The 17,933-nt window shown below is 38.4% G+C and overlaps 1 protein-coding gene across 2 annotated transcripts in view; it reads left to right on the top strand.

The window, feature by feature from the left end:
- Positions 1-17,933, top strand: part of ulk4 (unc-51 like kinase 4) — a 227,143-nt gene that overhangs the window by 24,565 nt on the left and 184,645 nt on the right. For both annotated transcript variants that reach the window (XM_002940722.5, XM_018094985.2), the window contains 2 exons: positions 2,144-2,190; positions 2,974-3,052. In XM_002940722.5, coding sequence (XP_002940768.2) covers positions 2,144-2,190; positions 2,974-3,052 — 126 coding nt within the window. The remainder of the gene's footprint in view (positions 1-2,143; positions 2,191-2,973; positions 3,053-17,933) is intronic.

The following is a 17,933-nucleotide window of genomic DNA, read 5'->3' as shown; positions in this document are numbered from 1 at the left end:
AAAAAGCAGTGGCACATGGTAAAAAAATAAACCTACTTTTTGTTGTCTACAGAGGAGAGGCTTCAATAAGTGTGAGAGTGTTATTGTGAATTGAGAGTATAAAAATGTTAGTATGTATACACAACAGGAATTAATGAAGATATAATGATTGTATAGTTGAATATAAGATGATGTATGCATGATCATGTCATAATGTATGACATGCATGCAAATATTAATAATTATGGTTGCTTAACATATATATTTCACTGTAATAATAAGCATTCCCACTCAACAGTAATTTTCTTAAGGGTTAATGCCTTTTCATAATTATTAGCACTAATTAAACATCAGTGCAACGCATATGCTGTCTAATTATACAGGGAATAATGTACCCATATTTTACACTTTAGAAGTCCCTAACAATTTCTTTGGCCAAATAAACACATGATGCAAAGGCCATTTGAGTGTCACTTGTACAAATGTATATCTTTATATAGTGGTGCTGTATATATTTACATTACAGTAATGGTAAAAACGGAGACAGTGACAGATAAAAATAATACATAAAAACATGTAACGGGAGTAAGAAGATATCTGCCCCAGAGAGCTTATAAGTGGGTGCCTACCTGTAGGCACAAATAGAATGATGAAAAGCGATATTTTTTGCAGTGGATGGTGTATTGCCCATAAGTGCTAAGAATGCACCAGATATCATGTAGTGGTCCAAGAGGAAGGAACCTTTTGACTATATTACACATGTCCAAGCCTTATAGTAGTGTAGTAATTCAACTACATGAGCTAAATATTCAGCTTTTGGACAGATGAGTACCCATTTCTAAATGCTTGCCCATGTGTTCCCCTGATGATTAATGCAGGAGACTAAATGAACCGATTATTAGTTTAATAGCACATGGCAATTATTTACCCAAATCTCATATTAAGTGGCCTTCAAGCTCAGGTTTTAGGGGACAATAATCTTTCTTCAAAATCTCTTTAACTGTGTGTAAACTGATTTCCCCCACCTATGGCTCCAGAACCCCTGGGTGATGCAGCCCCACAGGTTGGGTACCACTTTTCTAGACTCTAATGTAAGCTGTACATTTTCTAACCATAGGCAGCTATGCTACAAAATAGCTGATGCTTATTCTATACATTGCAGAACAGAGGAGCTAGAGGGAGTTCTGGCAACCTCACAGAATCTATATCACTGGCAGAAAAGGGACAAAGTTCCAGCAATATAGGTTCTGTGTCTCTGCATTCCAATGAATGGAATGTGTGCTGCTGAAAGGAGTAGAGTAACAGGAGTATTTAAAAATAAAAATCTCTCCTTGGGTATATAAATAATATATTTATTAACAGTATCAGTAGTTCTCTCTTGAGAACAGTAAATCACTACAGTATACTTGACAAAATGGTATAATTTGAAGGGTGTGAAATCAAACTCTGTCCTCCAGATGATCAATATCTAATCAGGGCATTTTGGTATATTGATAAGGCAGTATTAGGCTGAGCATGGAGTCCATAGATTGTTGCTTGATGGGTTTTGACAGGTCAATAATTTTGATTGCTTTGTTTGGCCTACCAAATCTGGCAAGGATCCATTAATTTGGTGACCTAGCCAAAGGAGCAAATATTGTGACTTGCTTGCATAGTTTTAGGCTCCAAATCTTTTTCAATACAGGTATGGGATCTCTTATCTAGAAACCCAGTATCAAGAAAGCTTTGCATTACAGGAAGGCCAAACAGTAGCAGTCATTCTACTGCTCACACTAATTTCCCCTCAGTCAGTTGGGCATAAACGCCAATTATTAAAGGTACTTCCATCAAAATGTCTGCACTTCTGTGTAGTTGTGCTTGCAGCCACTGACTTCCCCCTGTCTCCTTTTGCAAACTGAGTGCTTCTATTGATGCAGAAAAACCCTGCAGCTACTGTTACCTCTGGACTAGGTGGCAGCTCCAGGGTTTCCTCAGCGACCTCTGTCAGTAGGCGCAGTGCACTTGCAAGATTTGAGCATGCATTTCACTCTCACACAGCAGCTGGTCAAAGCAAAATGGCGCAGGCTGCACTGTATAATGGCATTTTCCTCCTTAGCATTAGTATTCTTTCTTCGTAATGCTGTGTAATGCTTTAACATTATACCTTCTGTTTTTTTTTTTCAAGTTTCCTTTGTTAATACAGCACATGAGAGGAGCACCAAACTGGGATGTGTAAGTAATGCCTGATATGTTTTCAAAAGCAGATACTGTATGATATAGTTATGCAGCGTATACACGGAAGCAATGCTACATAAAAATGGTTCTCCTGCCTCAGAGCCCACATAGAGAAATGTGGATGAAGATCGCATTGAATAATAAAGCACAGGGATAGACACCATATAGTTTTGTCCCAATGTGTTTTACACAACAACATTAGTGCTTTTGCAGGGGATAGTATAAAACTGTGTAAAGGTTTGACTAGGGATAAATATACTGCCCCCTTAGTCACCCTGATCTAATGTCATACATCATTGTGTGAGTATCAGCACAATTAACATAACAGTTATATCACAATTGGAGTCTTCAAAGCCAATCATAATATGGCACCTTGTGTGTATCAATGGAGAACAACCACTGGGGATATCAAATCATTATACCTACTGCAAAAACCTGCTGCCAAAAAACACCCTCACCTTTTCTCTGATTATTTAAAATCTTAAGAATTTTTTTTGTGGCAAACTGGCTTCTACTAGAACAACAAAAATGATTTTCACATGTATTGGAGTAATGAATATGTCAAATGTGTCATTTTTATTTTTCACACTTCACAAATACATTGTGTAAAATCTGTAAAAAATAAAATATAAAACCCCAAAATATACAATTTAAACAAAGAACTCATATTTCATAATAATTGAGAAGCACAGTCTCTAGTCATGTGATCTTTATTAATATCTGTATAATAATATTTTTGTAATACTTCTAATAATAATAATGTTTTATTATTCTACACAGGCGTGCCAAACTGCTAAGGGTCTTAGGGCTGTTGGCTGCACATGCAACAGAACTAAATGAAAGTGTACCTGTAATTGAGGTAAGCAAATGTATGTGTAAACTTGGACATAATACTGCTGGGGCTCATTTATTTATAGGTTGGGAGTGCCTTTACTGCAACCAGGCAGTGATTTAAATGAAAGACTGGAATATGAATAGGTGGAGGACTGAATAGAAAGCTAAGTAATAAAAAGTAACTAACAGTAAAATAATAGCCTCACAGAGCCTCAAATTATCCTTCCTCTGTTTAACTCAAGTTCTCCACCCATTCTCTGCCCTGACTAGCTATAATTCTCTGTTTCATTATTTTCTCTTTTCTTTTCTCGTAGGGCCGTGGCAGAGGGGGAGATTGTTGCCGCACGACTAAGCCGCGTTTGCCATCCCAGCGGCGATTTACATTCTAGCCGGTGGGATGGCATTTCGGGAAGATTTGTCGCAGGCGACTAATCTCCCTGTCTGTCACAGCCCTTAAGAGTTTCTAAACGAGTGAAGGAACTGCATTATTTTTTGCTCTTTGAATGGCAAAATGTAGGGAAAGATGTTCCTACCAAAAGACTACCCAGCCTAGCAAAAGCTTTCAGTGCTATTTTCTGATGCCATCATTTAAATAATCACACACACATAACTATGTAGCCAGTTATTTGAGAAAATGTTTGTGAGAATCTGGCTTTTTAAGTGTATGAAGTATTTGTACACAAAAATAATCTATCTTTCTCATGTGACTTATACTAATATTCATTTATTGGATATGTTTCTCTACATTATGAAACATATTTTTTTATATTCATGACAATACAATGAATATGGAAAGCCCTAATTCCAAATATGTACAGAGGTTTTATGGGCATTTCTGTACCAGATATAAGCATACTTAAAATATATGTACTATAACAATGCCTCATTACAGCAATAGAAAAAATAGAAAGGTACACGTTCCGACTAATTCAGTCTGGTTAAATGTCTTTCTATTCCAAATTAACTAAAAGTCAAATCTTTGTAATAAATCTTTAAAAACTTCATAAATATAAATTCCAGGGTCTTCTGGACAGTTTAATTCCCAGCATGCATAAGATTACAAACCAGGTTCAGACTGGGATTCAGAATAGGCCCTGGAATTTCAATTAAACACAGGCCCAAAAGCACCCATCAACCAATGAATAGTGACTGTCTATGGCACCTTACAGCAGTCCTACTGGCATGTGCCAGAATCCACAGATTCTGCCAGTCCAGGCCTGTTACAAACAAGTGCACTGAGAGCCCAACATTGTATGCAATGCACCTAAATAACTAAAAGCTCAATAAAATTTTTATTTACAGATCATATATTTAAATAATTCAGTTTTGTTGTTAATGTAATTTTATTAATTGATTATCAAGCTTTTAATGCTTATTATCTCAAGTATAATAATTGACCTGTCACTATCTTTCTGTACCCACAAAGACATATCAAGGTCTGTGGCATAATCGCAGTGATAGAATTGTTAATGATTCTTTCATAAAGCCCCTTAGTACATTTTGTTACCTTCTAAACAGATTTTGCTGTGAATTGCTGCTTATGTTTAGACTATAAAATAAAGGTTATAATGCTCACTACATGTAATACTACAAAATTTCAGCAGATGGCACTATGGTACCTTATAATCCTACTTCTTAGTAGGCCTTTAATTTGGAGAAATTCTAATTATGGAACTTTAGCTGTCTCCATTTTGTGTTTTTCATGTCTTTATGTACCTGCATTTTTGCATAAGGCTAGGAATGTTAATACGCTTGATATCTCTGCAAAAATCACAGCTGCAGTTAATTTGTTAGCTCTTACATTCCCAGTTAATTTAATTTACTGAAGGGACATTAAAATTAATCATTTAGCAGTATGCATTAAATGGAAAACTATGAAAATATTAACAGCCCGAGATTGGTGTTTGGTTAAAGCTGTGCAGTAGGAAGGTCATTTGGAAATCATTTTAGGAAATGGTGGTTCGTAGCTGTGGTATTTGATTTGACTTATAACCATCAGTACGAATAGAAACCTTACAGTAAAAGTAAACATGTTTAGGAAAATATAGATGTGAAGAGCACTGGTATATGATTCAGCAGGAATGATTTTAATAATTTAATGAAATTTAAGGCACTATTTGAAATCTAATTGGCTTACATATTTATAAGCGTTCTTTTTCTAGTGCCACTGTACCTTGTTTGGTAACTGCACATCAGTGTTGTGTTGCCAATAAGGTTATCTGTGCAGAATTTACTAATTAAAATGATCCTCAGCACTGCAGAGTATTAACTTTTGATCTTGAAGGTCGTCTTTCAAACAAAAGCAACACGGTTTTCATTCCTATCTTTATATTGCTATGACAAGAAGCATCAAGTGCTGTAAGTATATGATTTTGACAAGTGTTTGCATTTAGAGGCAAATAAATCTTTGCAGCAACAGTCCTTTCCGTGTAAGGTTTTTAACCTGTAGGATGAGGCAGAGAGGCTGTTTTTAATACAAGCATGCTAATATCTCTTTAACGTAATAACCTTAATGTTTTTAATAATGTCTTGTCTTATAACCTTTCACAGACCCTTTTTTTCTTCTCCTGCACCCGTAATGGTGCTAAACATTAGGAGAAGTTTTTTATGGGATAGGCATGTCAGTGTATTAAGCGCTTCCATTTTTTGGGTCTTGCTGGTTTTTTAAATTGCTCCTGTGATTCAGGTGGCAGATAGCTTCCTCTGGATCAGAATGCAGTTGGCAGAAATGATTTGAACAAAAGTTTAAAGGTGATTAAGTCTTTATTTAGCATGTATTAGGCCACAATGTTTGTAAACACACCAGATTTATCATGTTTTTATTTGATTTTCCCTGATTAAGTATTGTGCCCTTTAAATCTTGCTCTTTCCAACTGCACTTTGCTCAAGATGACTTCTGATTATTCAGATCCTGTGTTTAGAGGGATTTTATCCGTAGCGTTCCTGATATTATATGCCATACTCTCCTTTCCAAGGTATCTCTTGTTTTTTAGGCAAACACTATTCTTTCTATGAAAGACACATAAATAAGAAAATCTGTCATTTTTTCATCTCATAAATATACAGTATTTTGTTTGAGAGATCTCCTATTATGTGCCCTTAAAATTCTAAAGTAAAGTGTCATTATTTAGCTTTCTAAAATGTCATTTCTTTGCTTTCATTTGTGAACTAAGACATTCTAGGCTGGATTTAAACTGCCAGGGTGCTCACAAGTTCCCTTGCAGCTCAGTCAGGTTGATTGTAGTGGCAGGTCCCATACTGAGTATGCTGCTTGTGGGTATATTCATTTCTTAGGGTTATGGCACAGAAGGACATTTGATTTACATTATCATCTTAGGAATAGCCAAGTTGATCAAAACTCTTTTCACTAGATGAATTTCCTTCCCATCCAGAAGAGTTTTGTTAGTATTCATATGATATCCCAAAACCATTAAGCAAATACTATACTTTATAGCAGTGCTGTCCAACTTCTGTGGTACCTAGGGCCATAATTTTTTTGGCCTACATGGTAGAGGGCCAATAATGGAAGCCAGTTTTGACCACTCCCCTTTTTTAAACTGCACCCACTTCAAACAATGCCCATGTTATCACAAGAGCTTTTAAGACCATACCCACATTAATGGTGGTAGTGTAGCAAAAATCCAAATGGCTGGTTCTTACTGTAGGGATATCACCCTTCATTCATATGTGAAAGAAGTTTATCATGTCATATTAAGACATACCCCCCTAACAATGTAGGTCTCTATAAAAATGTATTGCATAAACAAGCTCATATGTAAAAGCCTGCTACATCTAAGTAAACCATTTTTATAAAAATAAACATTTTAGTAGTATGTGCTATTGGGTAATGTAAAATGGAAAATTGGCATTTTAAAGGAGAAGGAAGGGTAGGAAAGGACAAATTCTTGTCTCCTTTTTCTGTAAACATGTTCTTGGGTATTTGACTTCCTCTGTCAGAAAAAAACCTTCATTCCTGGGGCCAGAGTCTGTGCAGCTCTCTCCTCTTTCCCTTCTGCACTCCCTCCCATAAGAATTTATAAAATCACTCCCCCCCCCCACCCTTAGGAATGTGTGATCCGAGCTACAAGGGCTAGAGCTGTAGTGGGAAGCTATGGAGACCAATCTAAAATGGCAGCTGCTATCTTAAACAAAAGGAGAAAGCTTCTAGGGCTCTTTACTCATGTATGATAAAGCTTTCGGCAGAGTAAATATAGTGTTCTAGGTGGCACAAATGTGGCAAATCTATTGGCAGTAAAATGCCAAATCGACTTTCCCTCTCTTTTAATAATTAATGGCTGCCTCCTGTGATCATAGGATTCACAGTGCTCACAAACAAGCCAAGGCACACATACTTGCTACACCACATCAGCCAATTAGAGTTTTGCCTTTTGCTTCCATACTTCTTCTTGTTACAGTTAAAGGGCAAGGAAAGGCAAAGTCACTTGGGGGTGCCAAAATGTTAGGCACCCCCAAGTGACTTTAAGCTCTTACCTCGTACCCCGGCTGGTGCCCCTGTTCGGAGAAAACAGCACCAGCCCGGGGCACCTGGAGCGCAGAGCTTCCTCCTTCCGGCTTCCGCTTTCTAAAATGCCAGTGGCCGGGCATGCACAGTAGAGCGAAAAAGCCGACTTTAATGTTTAAGTTCGGGTTTTCACTCTACTGCGCATGCGCGCGCAGCGAATCACAAAGGAGGAAGCGCTGCAGCTACCCCGGGCTGGTGCTGTTCTCTCCGAACAGGGGCACCAGCCCGGGGTAAAAGGTAGGCGGTTAAAGTCACTTGGGGGTGCCTAACATTTTGGCACCCCCAAGTGACTTTGACTTTCTTTTTCCTTTAAAGCTGCATTATTTCTGGTGATGTGAGATATAAAGGAAGCACACAGCCCATCACTAAATGGTTGGCAAGATTCTATTAATAGGTCACTTAACCAACAAATAGTTTACATTATGTTAAGTATTCATTCTGGGGGTATAGTATCCTTTAAATTCATGTGCCTTCTCCTCCACTGTGGATAGCACAGCAACCCCCAGCACACAGTTATACATCTTAGGGACCATACAATGACCATTTCTAAATGCAAACAAACTCCCAGAACAAACCCTTGCCAGGTTCATCTCCCACAGGCAGCATTGGGAAGGCGTAGTATGGCACACACAGGCAGCATAGGGCAGGCAGAGTATGGCACACACAAGCAGCATAGTGCAGGCTTAGTATGGCACAAACAGGCAGCATGGGGCAGGGTAGGCTAAATATGGCACACACAGGCAGCATAGGGCAGGCAGAGTATGGCACACACAGGCAGCATACAGTGACACAATGCTGCCACTGCTCCTACAGTCTGATGTTTGAACAATGTGGGTGCTTACAGACTGAGTTTAAATTGTGAACAAAGCAGGGGTTGAACAATACAGGGACTTTAAGGTGTGAATAATACAGGGGTTTACAGCCTGAATCTGAGGTGTAAACAATGATACAGTGGATATTTATTTGCATATGGTCTTTTGGGAATGTTTTGCCCCTAAACACTTTTTGCCCCCAAATCTTTGTAGGATGCATTGCACTGAAATATATTTGTATTAGCCCATTGACTATAATGATGTAGACATTTTCTGTATGCAATATGTGGATTATGTGACACGTCATGTAACTTGGGTGCATTATAAAGTGTGTTATACTGGCCAGACACTTATGGCTTGAGAAAGGGTGAAACGTTGCTGGCTAGACTAGATTTTGCTAATGCTACAATTAAAAGTATCACAAAGGACAAGGAGAGTGCTGTGTTTCAATATATATATGATGAGGTCCGTGTGCAATGGTGTCTTCCATATCAACTATTTATACAAAGTTCATATGGTGCACAACTGGTTTAACAATTTTTCTCATAAATATATTTTAAGAAAAGTGCTTGTGTGTGTGTGTGTGTATATATATATATATATATATATATATATATATATATATACGCAAGTCCAAAGCAACAGGCACTCACATCTAACATGGTATAAATAGGCCTGGGTGCAGTATTGGAAATCAACAAGCATGCAGAGAATAAATGCCGCACTCACAGGACTTAGTGCAAAAATAAAAATGTTTGTTTATTTAAACATCAACCTAACGTTTCGGCTGCTACCACAGCCTTTCTCAAAGTGAATAAGCACAAACAGAAACCCCCTGATAAACCCAATGTGGCGCCAAAACACAGTTGATGACTTCACTCAATTGTAATCCAATACCCGTCCACATAGGTGTACAAAAAAAACAACACATATTGTGCATAAATGGTACCAAAAAACAATAAACCATGCATAAACAAAGTAAAAGGCTATAAACTTGTGTGAAAGGGAATAATAAAATGTAGACACAAAGGGGAAGAAATAATAGAAAGAAGTGAAACGGAAAAAGAGAAGACCCTGTGTAGCTGAACTGCAACTCCCATACTCAGACCCGTTGTAGCACTACTGGTTCTCTGTGTGTGTATATATATATATATATATATATATATATATATATATATATATATATAGTCCACAGGTATAGCGGTGCACACTGGGAGTCCTTTAAAAGTTAGCTTTTATTGAACTATATAAAACTTAATACATGGAGAAATAGGTCAACGTTTCGGCCCCCATCTTGGGCCTTTGTCAAGACCTTACTAACAGGCTGGTGGCTGGTTGAATCAACTTGCTTTCATTTCAACTAAAAAGGGATAAGTATTCTTTACTAACTTTATCAAAACCATTGTGTTTTTTTACTGTTGGGTTTTATTTATTTTTTTCATAAGTAATTGTTGTTTTTGGAGCTAATTTACAAAGTTTGTGGGATCCATAGGCTTACAGCAGGTTACATTCCCTTGTAATTACCCTCAGCTTGAGGAGGGTGGGGTTTGATTAGTTCACCTTTACAGACTGCATAAATAGAACCACAGGCACTCCAGTGGAGCTTGCTCTGGTGGTAGGTGCTCTGTAAGTGATTGCTCTTTAAGTGGGACTCTGTAAGTGGAGTTATAAACTCAGGAGTTAGTGGGGGCTCTGTAAGTGGAGTTATAAACTCAGGAGTTAAACACTAAGGGAGTTAAAAATAAGGTAAAACAAGGTATTTACTACAAGTCCTTACACCTATTTTTGTTTAACTGTTCTTGTAACTGGGAGAATGAGTGGTAGCAACATTGAAGGTCTGACACAGTGCACAGCCTGCCACATGTATGCAGTTGTGGAACAACAGTTCCAAAGTGCATACCTCTGTTGTGGATGTGAGCGAATTGCCACTTTAGAGGCTCGCGTTAGAGTCCTAGAGGAACACGTCGCAACACTGCGTTCAATCAACAATCTTGAGAGGGGTCTCTTGTTAACTGAACAAGAACTAGTGGGGTCAGATAGTAGGGGGGGAGGGGAGCAGCAAAAGGATGATAGGGCAGTAAGCTGGGTGACAGTTAGAAAATCTAGTGTGGGGAAAAGGAAAAGGGAGGCTGCTCCAGGGTTTGCGCATCCCAACAGATTTGCCAGATTGTGTGAAGAAGATGGGAGTGTGAACTCTGGATTGGCGGTTCTAGGTGAGGCTGATCTCTCTAACAGCCGGGAGACCAGTTTCACTAGTAGTGGTGGGGAGGAGAGCAGAGCTAGGCCTAAACAGATGGTGGTTATAGGGGATTCGATCATTAGGAAAGTGGACAGGGTAATCTGTCGAGCGGATCGCTTCAACCGGACAGTTTGCTGTCTTCCTGGTGCCAGGGTTCGGCATGTGGTTGATCGGGTTGACACATTATTGGGAGGGGCTGGGCATGACCCGGCTGTCTTGGTACATATCGGTACTAACGACAAAATGAACGGTAGGTGGGGGACTTTAAAGAGTGAGTTCAGGGATCTAGGCTCTAAGATTAGGCAAAGGTCCTCCAATGTCATTTTTTCGGAAATTTTGCCGGTGCCACGTGCAAGTTTAGGGAGACAGCGGGAGCTTAGGGAGCTAAATGCGTGGCTAAAGTCTTGGTGTAGGAAGGAAGGGTTTGGGTTCCTAGAGCACTGGGCTGACTTTTCCTTGGGGTACAATCTATACAGCCCTGACGGATTGCACCTCAATGGAAGGGGGTCTGCTGTGCTAGGGGAGAGAATGGTTAAGAGGTTGGAGGAGTGTTTAAACTAGACAAGGGGGGGGTGGGTGAGCTAGAATTCCATGGGAAAATTAGTGTAGACGGGGTAGGGGGACTAGCAAAGGGTTGTGGGGGAGGAGTGAGGGGGGCATATAGTTTATCAGATAAGGAGCTTCCGTTACAAGGAAAGCAGTCTCATAATTGCCTTAGCTCTAATTCTCCCTTAGCTAATGTAAACATCAGAGGGAGAAGTAATCATCTCCGCTGCATGCTGGCTAATGCGCGTAGCTTGTCGGGTAAATTAGGGGAGCTGCAAGCTATTGCATGTATTGAAAATTATGATTTAATAGGTATCACTGAGACCTGGTGGGATGATAAATGTGACTGGGCTGTGAATTTAAATGGTTATACACTTTTTAGGAGGGACAGAGAGATTAAAAAGGGTGGAGGGGTTTGTCTTTACGTAAAGTCAGACTTAAAGCCATGTAATAAAGACATTACCAATGAAAACGTCGAATCTCTTTGGGTAGAAATTTCAGTAGGGCTGAAGGTCACAAAGAAAATGATCATTGGTGTATGTTATAAACCACCCCGTATAGATGAGGGGGATGAGGCCCAGCTATTGTTGCAAATGGAGGAGGCTTCAAAACTGGGTCAAGTTGTTGTTATGGGGGACTTTAATTATCCGGACATTGACTGGAGTAATGGGGTGGCTAAGTCAGAAAAAGCTAGTAGGTTTGTAAATATGCTAAATGACAACTTTTTATTTCAGGCAGTTCAAGAACCCACTAGGAATGACGCTATTTTGGACCTGGTGATTTCTAATAATAATGAACTTATCTCTAACATTTGTGTGGGTGAGCATTTGGGGAACAGTGATCACAACATGGTCTCCTTTGAGATAATGCTGCAGAGACAGCGCTATAAGGGAGTAACTAAAACACTCAATTTTAGACGTGCAGACTTTGCCAGTATAAGGGCATCTCTGCAATGTGTCAACTGGGAAAGGCTTTTCATGGGGTTAGGCACAGAAGGAAAATGGAACATCTTTAAAACATTGCTTTGTAGGTATACACAACAGTATATCCCCCTTGTAAGCAAGGAGAGGCATCGCAAAGCAAAACCTTTATGGCTGAATAAAAGTGTTATTGTCGAGGTTGGTAAGAAAAAACGTGCTTTTAGGGCATTCAAGTTAGCTGGGACAGCGGAAACTTTCATCAGGTACAAGGAAGCAAATAAAGCATGCAAAAAAGCTATCAGGCAAGCTAAAATAGAGATGGAAAGGGATATTGCAGCTAGGAGTAAAAAGAATCCAAAATTATTTTTTAATTATGTGAATAGTAAAAAAATGAAGCAAGAAGGGGTGGGAACTTTATTATCACGGGGGGGTAAGTTGGTTGATGAAAACGGGGAAAAAGCTGAAATTTTGAACTCTTATTTTTCATCTGTCTATACATCTGAGGAGCCAGATAATGAAGGCTTCCCTTGTAATATGCCCAGTTCTAGTAATTTAGCTACTGACGCATGGGTCACTCGGGAGGAAATTCAAAAGAGACTTGAACATGTAAAGGTAAACAAAGGTCCAGGGCCGGATGGGATTCATCCCAGGGTATTAAATGAGCTGAGCGCTGTGATTGCCAAACCTCTTCACTTAATTTTTCAGGATTCGTTGAGGTCTGGCATGGTGCCAAGAGACTGGCGGATTGCTAATGTGGTGCCGTTATTTAAAAAGGGATCCCGTTCTCAGCCTGAAAACTATAGGCCTGTTAGTCTGACATCAGTAGTAGGAAAACTTTTGGAAGGGGTAATAAGGGATAGGGTACTTGAATACATTGCAGTTCACAATACTATTAGTTTGTGCCAGCATGGTTTTATGCGTAACAGATCTTGCCAGACTAATTTAGTTGCCTTTTATGTGGAGGTGAGTAGGAACCTTGATGCTGGAATGGCAGTTGATGTCATCTACTTGGACTTTGCTAAAGCGTTTGATACAGTACCTCACAGAAGGTTAATGATCAAATTAAGGAATATTGGCCTAGAACATAATATTTGTAATTGGATAGAGAACTGGCTGAAGGATAGAGTACAAAGAGTGGTGGTAAATGGAACATTTTCTAATTGGACCAGTGTGGTTAGTGGAGTACCGCAGGGGTCAGTCCTTGGGCCTTTGCTGTTTAACTTGTTTATTAATGACCTGGAGGTGGGCATAGACAGTATTGTTTCTATTTTTGCTGATGACACTAAATTGTGCAAAACTGTAAGTTCCATGCAGGATGCTGCCGCTTTGCAGAGCGATTTGACAAAATTAGATAACTGGGCAGCAAACTGGAAAATGAGGTTCAATGTTGATAAGTGCAAAGTTATGCACTTTGGTAGAAATAATATAAACGCAAACTATCTACTGAATGGTAGTGTGTTGGGGGTATCCTTAATGGAGAAGGATCTAGGGGTTTTTGTTGATAACAAGTTGTCTAATTCCAGGCAGTGTCATTCTGTGGCTACTAAAGCAAATAAAGTGCTGTCTTGTATAAAAAAGGGCATTGACTCAAGGGATGAGAACATAATTTTGCCCCTTTATAGGTCCCTGGTAAGGCCTCACCTTGAGTATGCAGTGCAGTTTTGGGCTCCAGTCCTTAAGAAGGATATTAATGAGCTGGAGAGAGTGCAGAGACGTGCAACTAAACTGGTTAAGGGGATGGAAGATTTAAACTATGAGGTGAGACTGTCGAGGTTGGGGTTGTTTTCTCTGGAAAAGAGGCGCTTGCGAGGGGACATGATTACTCTGTACAAGTACATTAGAGGGGATTATAGGCAGTTGGGGGATGTTCTTTTTTCCCATAAAAACAATCAACGCACCAGAGGTCACCCCTTTAGATTAGAGGAAAGGAGTTTCCATTTGAAGCAGCGTAGGTGGTTTTTCACGGTGAGGGCAGTGAGGTTATGGAATGCCCTTCCTAGTGATGTGGTAATGGCAGATTCTGTTAATGCCTTTAAGAGGGGCCTGGATGAGTTCTTGATCAATCAGAATATCCAAGGCTATTGTGATACTAATATCTACAGTTAGTACTAGTGGTTGTATTTATAGTTTATGTATGTGAGTGTATAGATTGGTAGGTGTGGGTTAGGTGTGCTGGGTTTACTTGGATGGGTTGAACTTGATGGACACAGGTCTTTTTTCAACCCTATGTAACTATGTAACTATGTAACATTGAGATGATGTATTTTTATGTTTGAAAATGCAGTATCTTACAATGCAGATTATTTTTACTGCATGTATTTAATTGCTCGTAATGATAGTTTTGCCTTTGATGTGAATACTTCTTTAAATCACAGTTGCATTTTCTATTAAAATGAATCTTTGCCGATTGTATAGAGTTCATCATGCCTTTGTCATGGCTGTGATTATTTATAGAATAAAACTGGAAGGATTTATGTTTCCAAGGAAAAGTAATTTGTAGTCTTTATGAAATCTAAAATGTAAGGGCCGTGTTTGTTGGAAAATATTAGGCGATGTTCAGGGACCATGAAATGAAATTCATGAATGGTGTGACATTCTAACTTGAGTTCATAAAGAATACCCAGTGGAAAAGAAGGATTTGTTTAAATTAAATTTGCCTAAACTTGTGACATTTCAAGGGCATGCATGTTTACTTTCATTTTATAAAATTATTTACTATCACTTTATAGCATATTTTTTTTCAACTAGTCTCAGCATGTTATCCTAACCATAGCATATTCTGGCTTGTTTTATTCTACTCTGATGGGGAAACTTTTACAAATAGAAGGAAAATTAGGCAGCAATATGCAGAAAGTCTTTTGGCTTTTCAGGGATAACGGCATTGACTAGTAGCTCTGTGTGTCTTCACCCTAAATGTATGGAGCATCCTTTAAGGTACATTGTTTTCTGTTCACCAAAATGAGGTTGGGCTATTCTTTACTGTGGTTATCCATGACAGGTCTGCAAGAATCAAAACCACCCTTTCTGTCATTGTCCTTAATGTGTAAGAGTTCCAGATATTGAGATAAGCTAAGCTACCCACTTACCCACTGTACACAATATATGTAAGCAAGTTGTAAGCAGTATCACATGAATTATTTATTTGCTGCTCAAAACAATCGTACATCCGTCTAAAATTAAAAAAAATCAACTATACCAAGGACAGAAGGACCTCAGTGCTCCATTGTCACTGAGCTCCTTCCTCAGGGAGCATTGAGCAGGTGGCAAAAGGCAGGGCTGCCTTTGTTCGTTGCATCTATAAGTGGTCACATTTGCACCAAATGAACTGCATGCAAATGACATTATTGACACTGAATGCTCTGGAATGCCAGTGCAGTTGGGTCAACTTTATGAAATGGCCACAATTTTTGCGTCAGCCTTAAAACATCAGACACACATCACAGAAAATACAATTTTTGTAGAGATCTCAATTAAACTATAAATCTGGGAAAGAAGATTACATTGCAGGCAAAAACGTGTTGCATTGTGCTGACTATTTAACAATTTTGCATTTGTTTAATAAAATGTGCCCTTATGCTGCAGAGACAACTGTATAAAAGAGCACCCTTCATTTCAGACATGAAAGCATTAGTTGTGTAACCTGCAGAATATCACTAGTACAGTCTTACACAGGATTAGATGGAGAAATTAGATGCAATTATTTCAAAATTCTACTAAGTCTATATTTCTTATAGAAGGAAAGCAAACCCACTATGTTTGATTTTAAGGTTAGCATTAACAGAGAACTAAAGCTTAACTAAAGAAGTAGGCAAAAAATGTTGTATGTTATGTTTTGGCCTTCTGTACCAACCCAAGGCAGCCAGAGCCCTTCACCAGGGAAGATCTGTGCCTCCAAAGATGCCCTCATCTTCTTTTCTGCTGATTCACTGCACATGCTGTGCTGCTGTGAGTTACTGAGCTTATGGCCCAACTCACAATATACTCTATTTACAGAATATTAATGTCACAATATGATTAATATGATCATCTGAGCCTTTAGGCTGGTACAGTAAGTTCAGTGTATAAAATATGGCATTTTTTAGCCATATTTATTATTAGGGTTCATTCATTCTTTAGGATTAAGAAAAAATGTATATACATTTAAGTAAACTAAGGTTGCTTTGTGATCTAAAAGTGGGAGGCCAACTGAGCATGAGAAAAACAATCAGGTCAGAAAAAAATGTAAAGAGCAATGCACATGTATAAAGTGCCTACAAGCACTGAACAATAGATAGGTATATACACTGACAGATTACATACAAAAATGCAACTGATAACCAATATATGAGGATTCATGGTGTGACTGATGTGTAGGTGACTAGTTGACTTAGGAAGAAGTTGCCAATGCTCTGCCTGTCAGGCTGCACATAAGACCGGAAGGACAGGATTAGCTTGGCCTTTGCTCTGTTGGTGTATTCATGTCACAGGAGAAAATGCTGCCTGTGCCACTGGCCTAAAGGACAAGGAAAGTCAAATTTACTGGTGGGTGCTAAATGTTATTCCCCTTCCTCCCCCCATCAATAGCTATTGCTCCTAGGCCTCAGTCATTCTGGATTTAATTAACTTGTACATTTTTTAACGATATATTTTAACTTAAGATGGCAAATAATTCCTCTATGTTTCTTAAATGTTAAGACTTCTATATTGGACTATACATAAAAATGTATTTTGCCAAAGTATATTGTATGCATGTGTAGTTAGATTTTATTTTCTGTAAACTAAAAACCATTAACTGTATCTGTCTCATTGTGTTCCTTTATTGCAAGCTATGTATCTTTGTTTTATTTCCCCAATGTATAGTACTGCAAAATATTTTGGCACTTTATAAATAAATGATTATAAGATAGATGATTTTTATCAGCCATATTACCCTCAGTAGAGAATTAAGTTTATAGTATAGTTCTGCCTTAAAATAATATGTTATGTTTAGCACAGTAAAGTATTTTTAAACTTATCGCTATTGTACTTAAATAATCATAGTAAAAAGGTTAGTTCATCTTTAAGTTAACTTTTATTATGTAACAGAATATTCTGCTCTTAGCAACTTTTTAATTGGTCTTTATTTATATAGTTTTTAAACTATTTGCCTTCCTCTGCTGCTGTTTTTTAGCTTGTCCACTATAATCCTACTGTATCAGTTTGTCGGGGGTCACTGACCCTGGCAGTTTGTAGTTGTGATGCTACAGTTGTTATTTTTCTTCTATTTAGGCCCCCTTATATTCAAATTCATTGTGTCACTTAAACCACTGGTTGGTAAATTGGAGACTGCTGCTGAAAATTCAAACTGGAGAGCTGTTGAACAAAAAGCTATATAGATTACAAAATATAATAACCAAAGACCAATTTTAAGTAAATTATCACTGCATATATATTTACATTATGGTGACCTACCACTTTAGCTCTCCATTCTGATAAAGCAGAAACTCCTTGTCTTAGTTACTAGATATGATAGCCTTCAGACTACACTTGCATGGTTTCCTATCTGAAACCAATCCGATCTGGGAGACTCAAACATGTGACCAATCATGGCCTGTATTGAAAGGACTTTCCTTCAAGTTGGCCATACACAGAATTCATATATTGCCTAGTGAGGGAATACAGTCAATATATGTTAAAACATAGAACTGACGAGGCCTGTTGCTCCTGAAACATAAAACAAGAACAATAGATGAAACAAAATAGCAATTTTAAGCAAAGCAAACACAAACAATTTATTATACTGATAACCTCACCAAATGTTTATTTTGAAAATAGAAAATCCCCTCTTAAAATCTAAAGCCAATTCACCTTCCACTAGCTAAAATAGCCACATGTCATTTAATATCATA

The sequence above is a fragment of the Xenopus tropicalis genome, chromosome 6 (assembly GCF_000004195.4).
Source record: "Xenopus tropicalis strain Nigerian chromosome 6, UCB_Xtro_10.0, whole genome shotgun sequence".
NCBI lineage: Eukaryota > Metazoa > Chordata > Amphibia > Anura > Pipidae > Xenopus > Xenopus tropicalis.
Note: the sequence above shows the minus strand (reverse complement) of the source record. Positions and strands in the feature narration are given on the sequence as shown.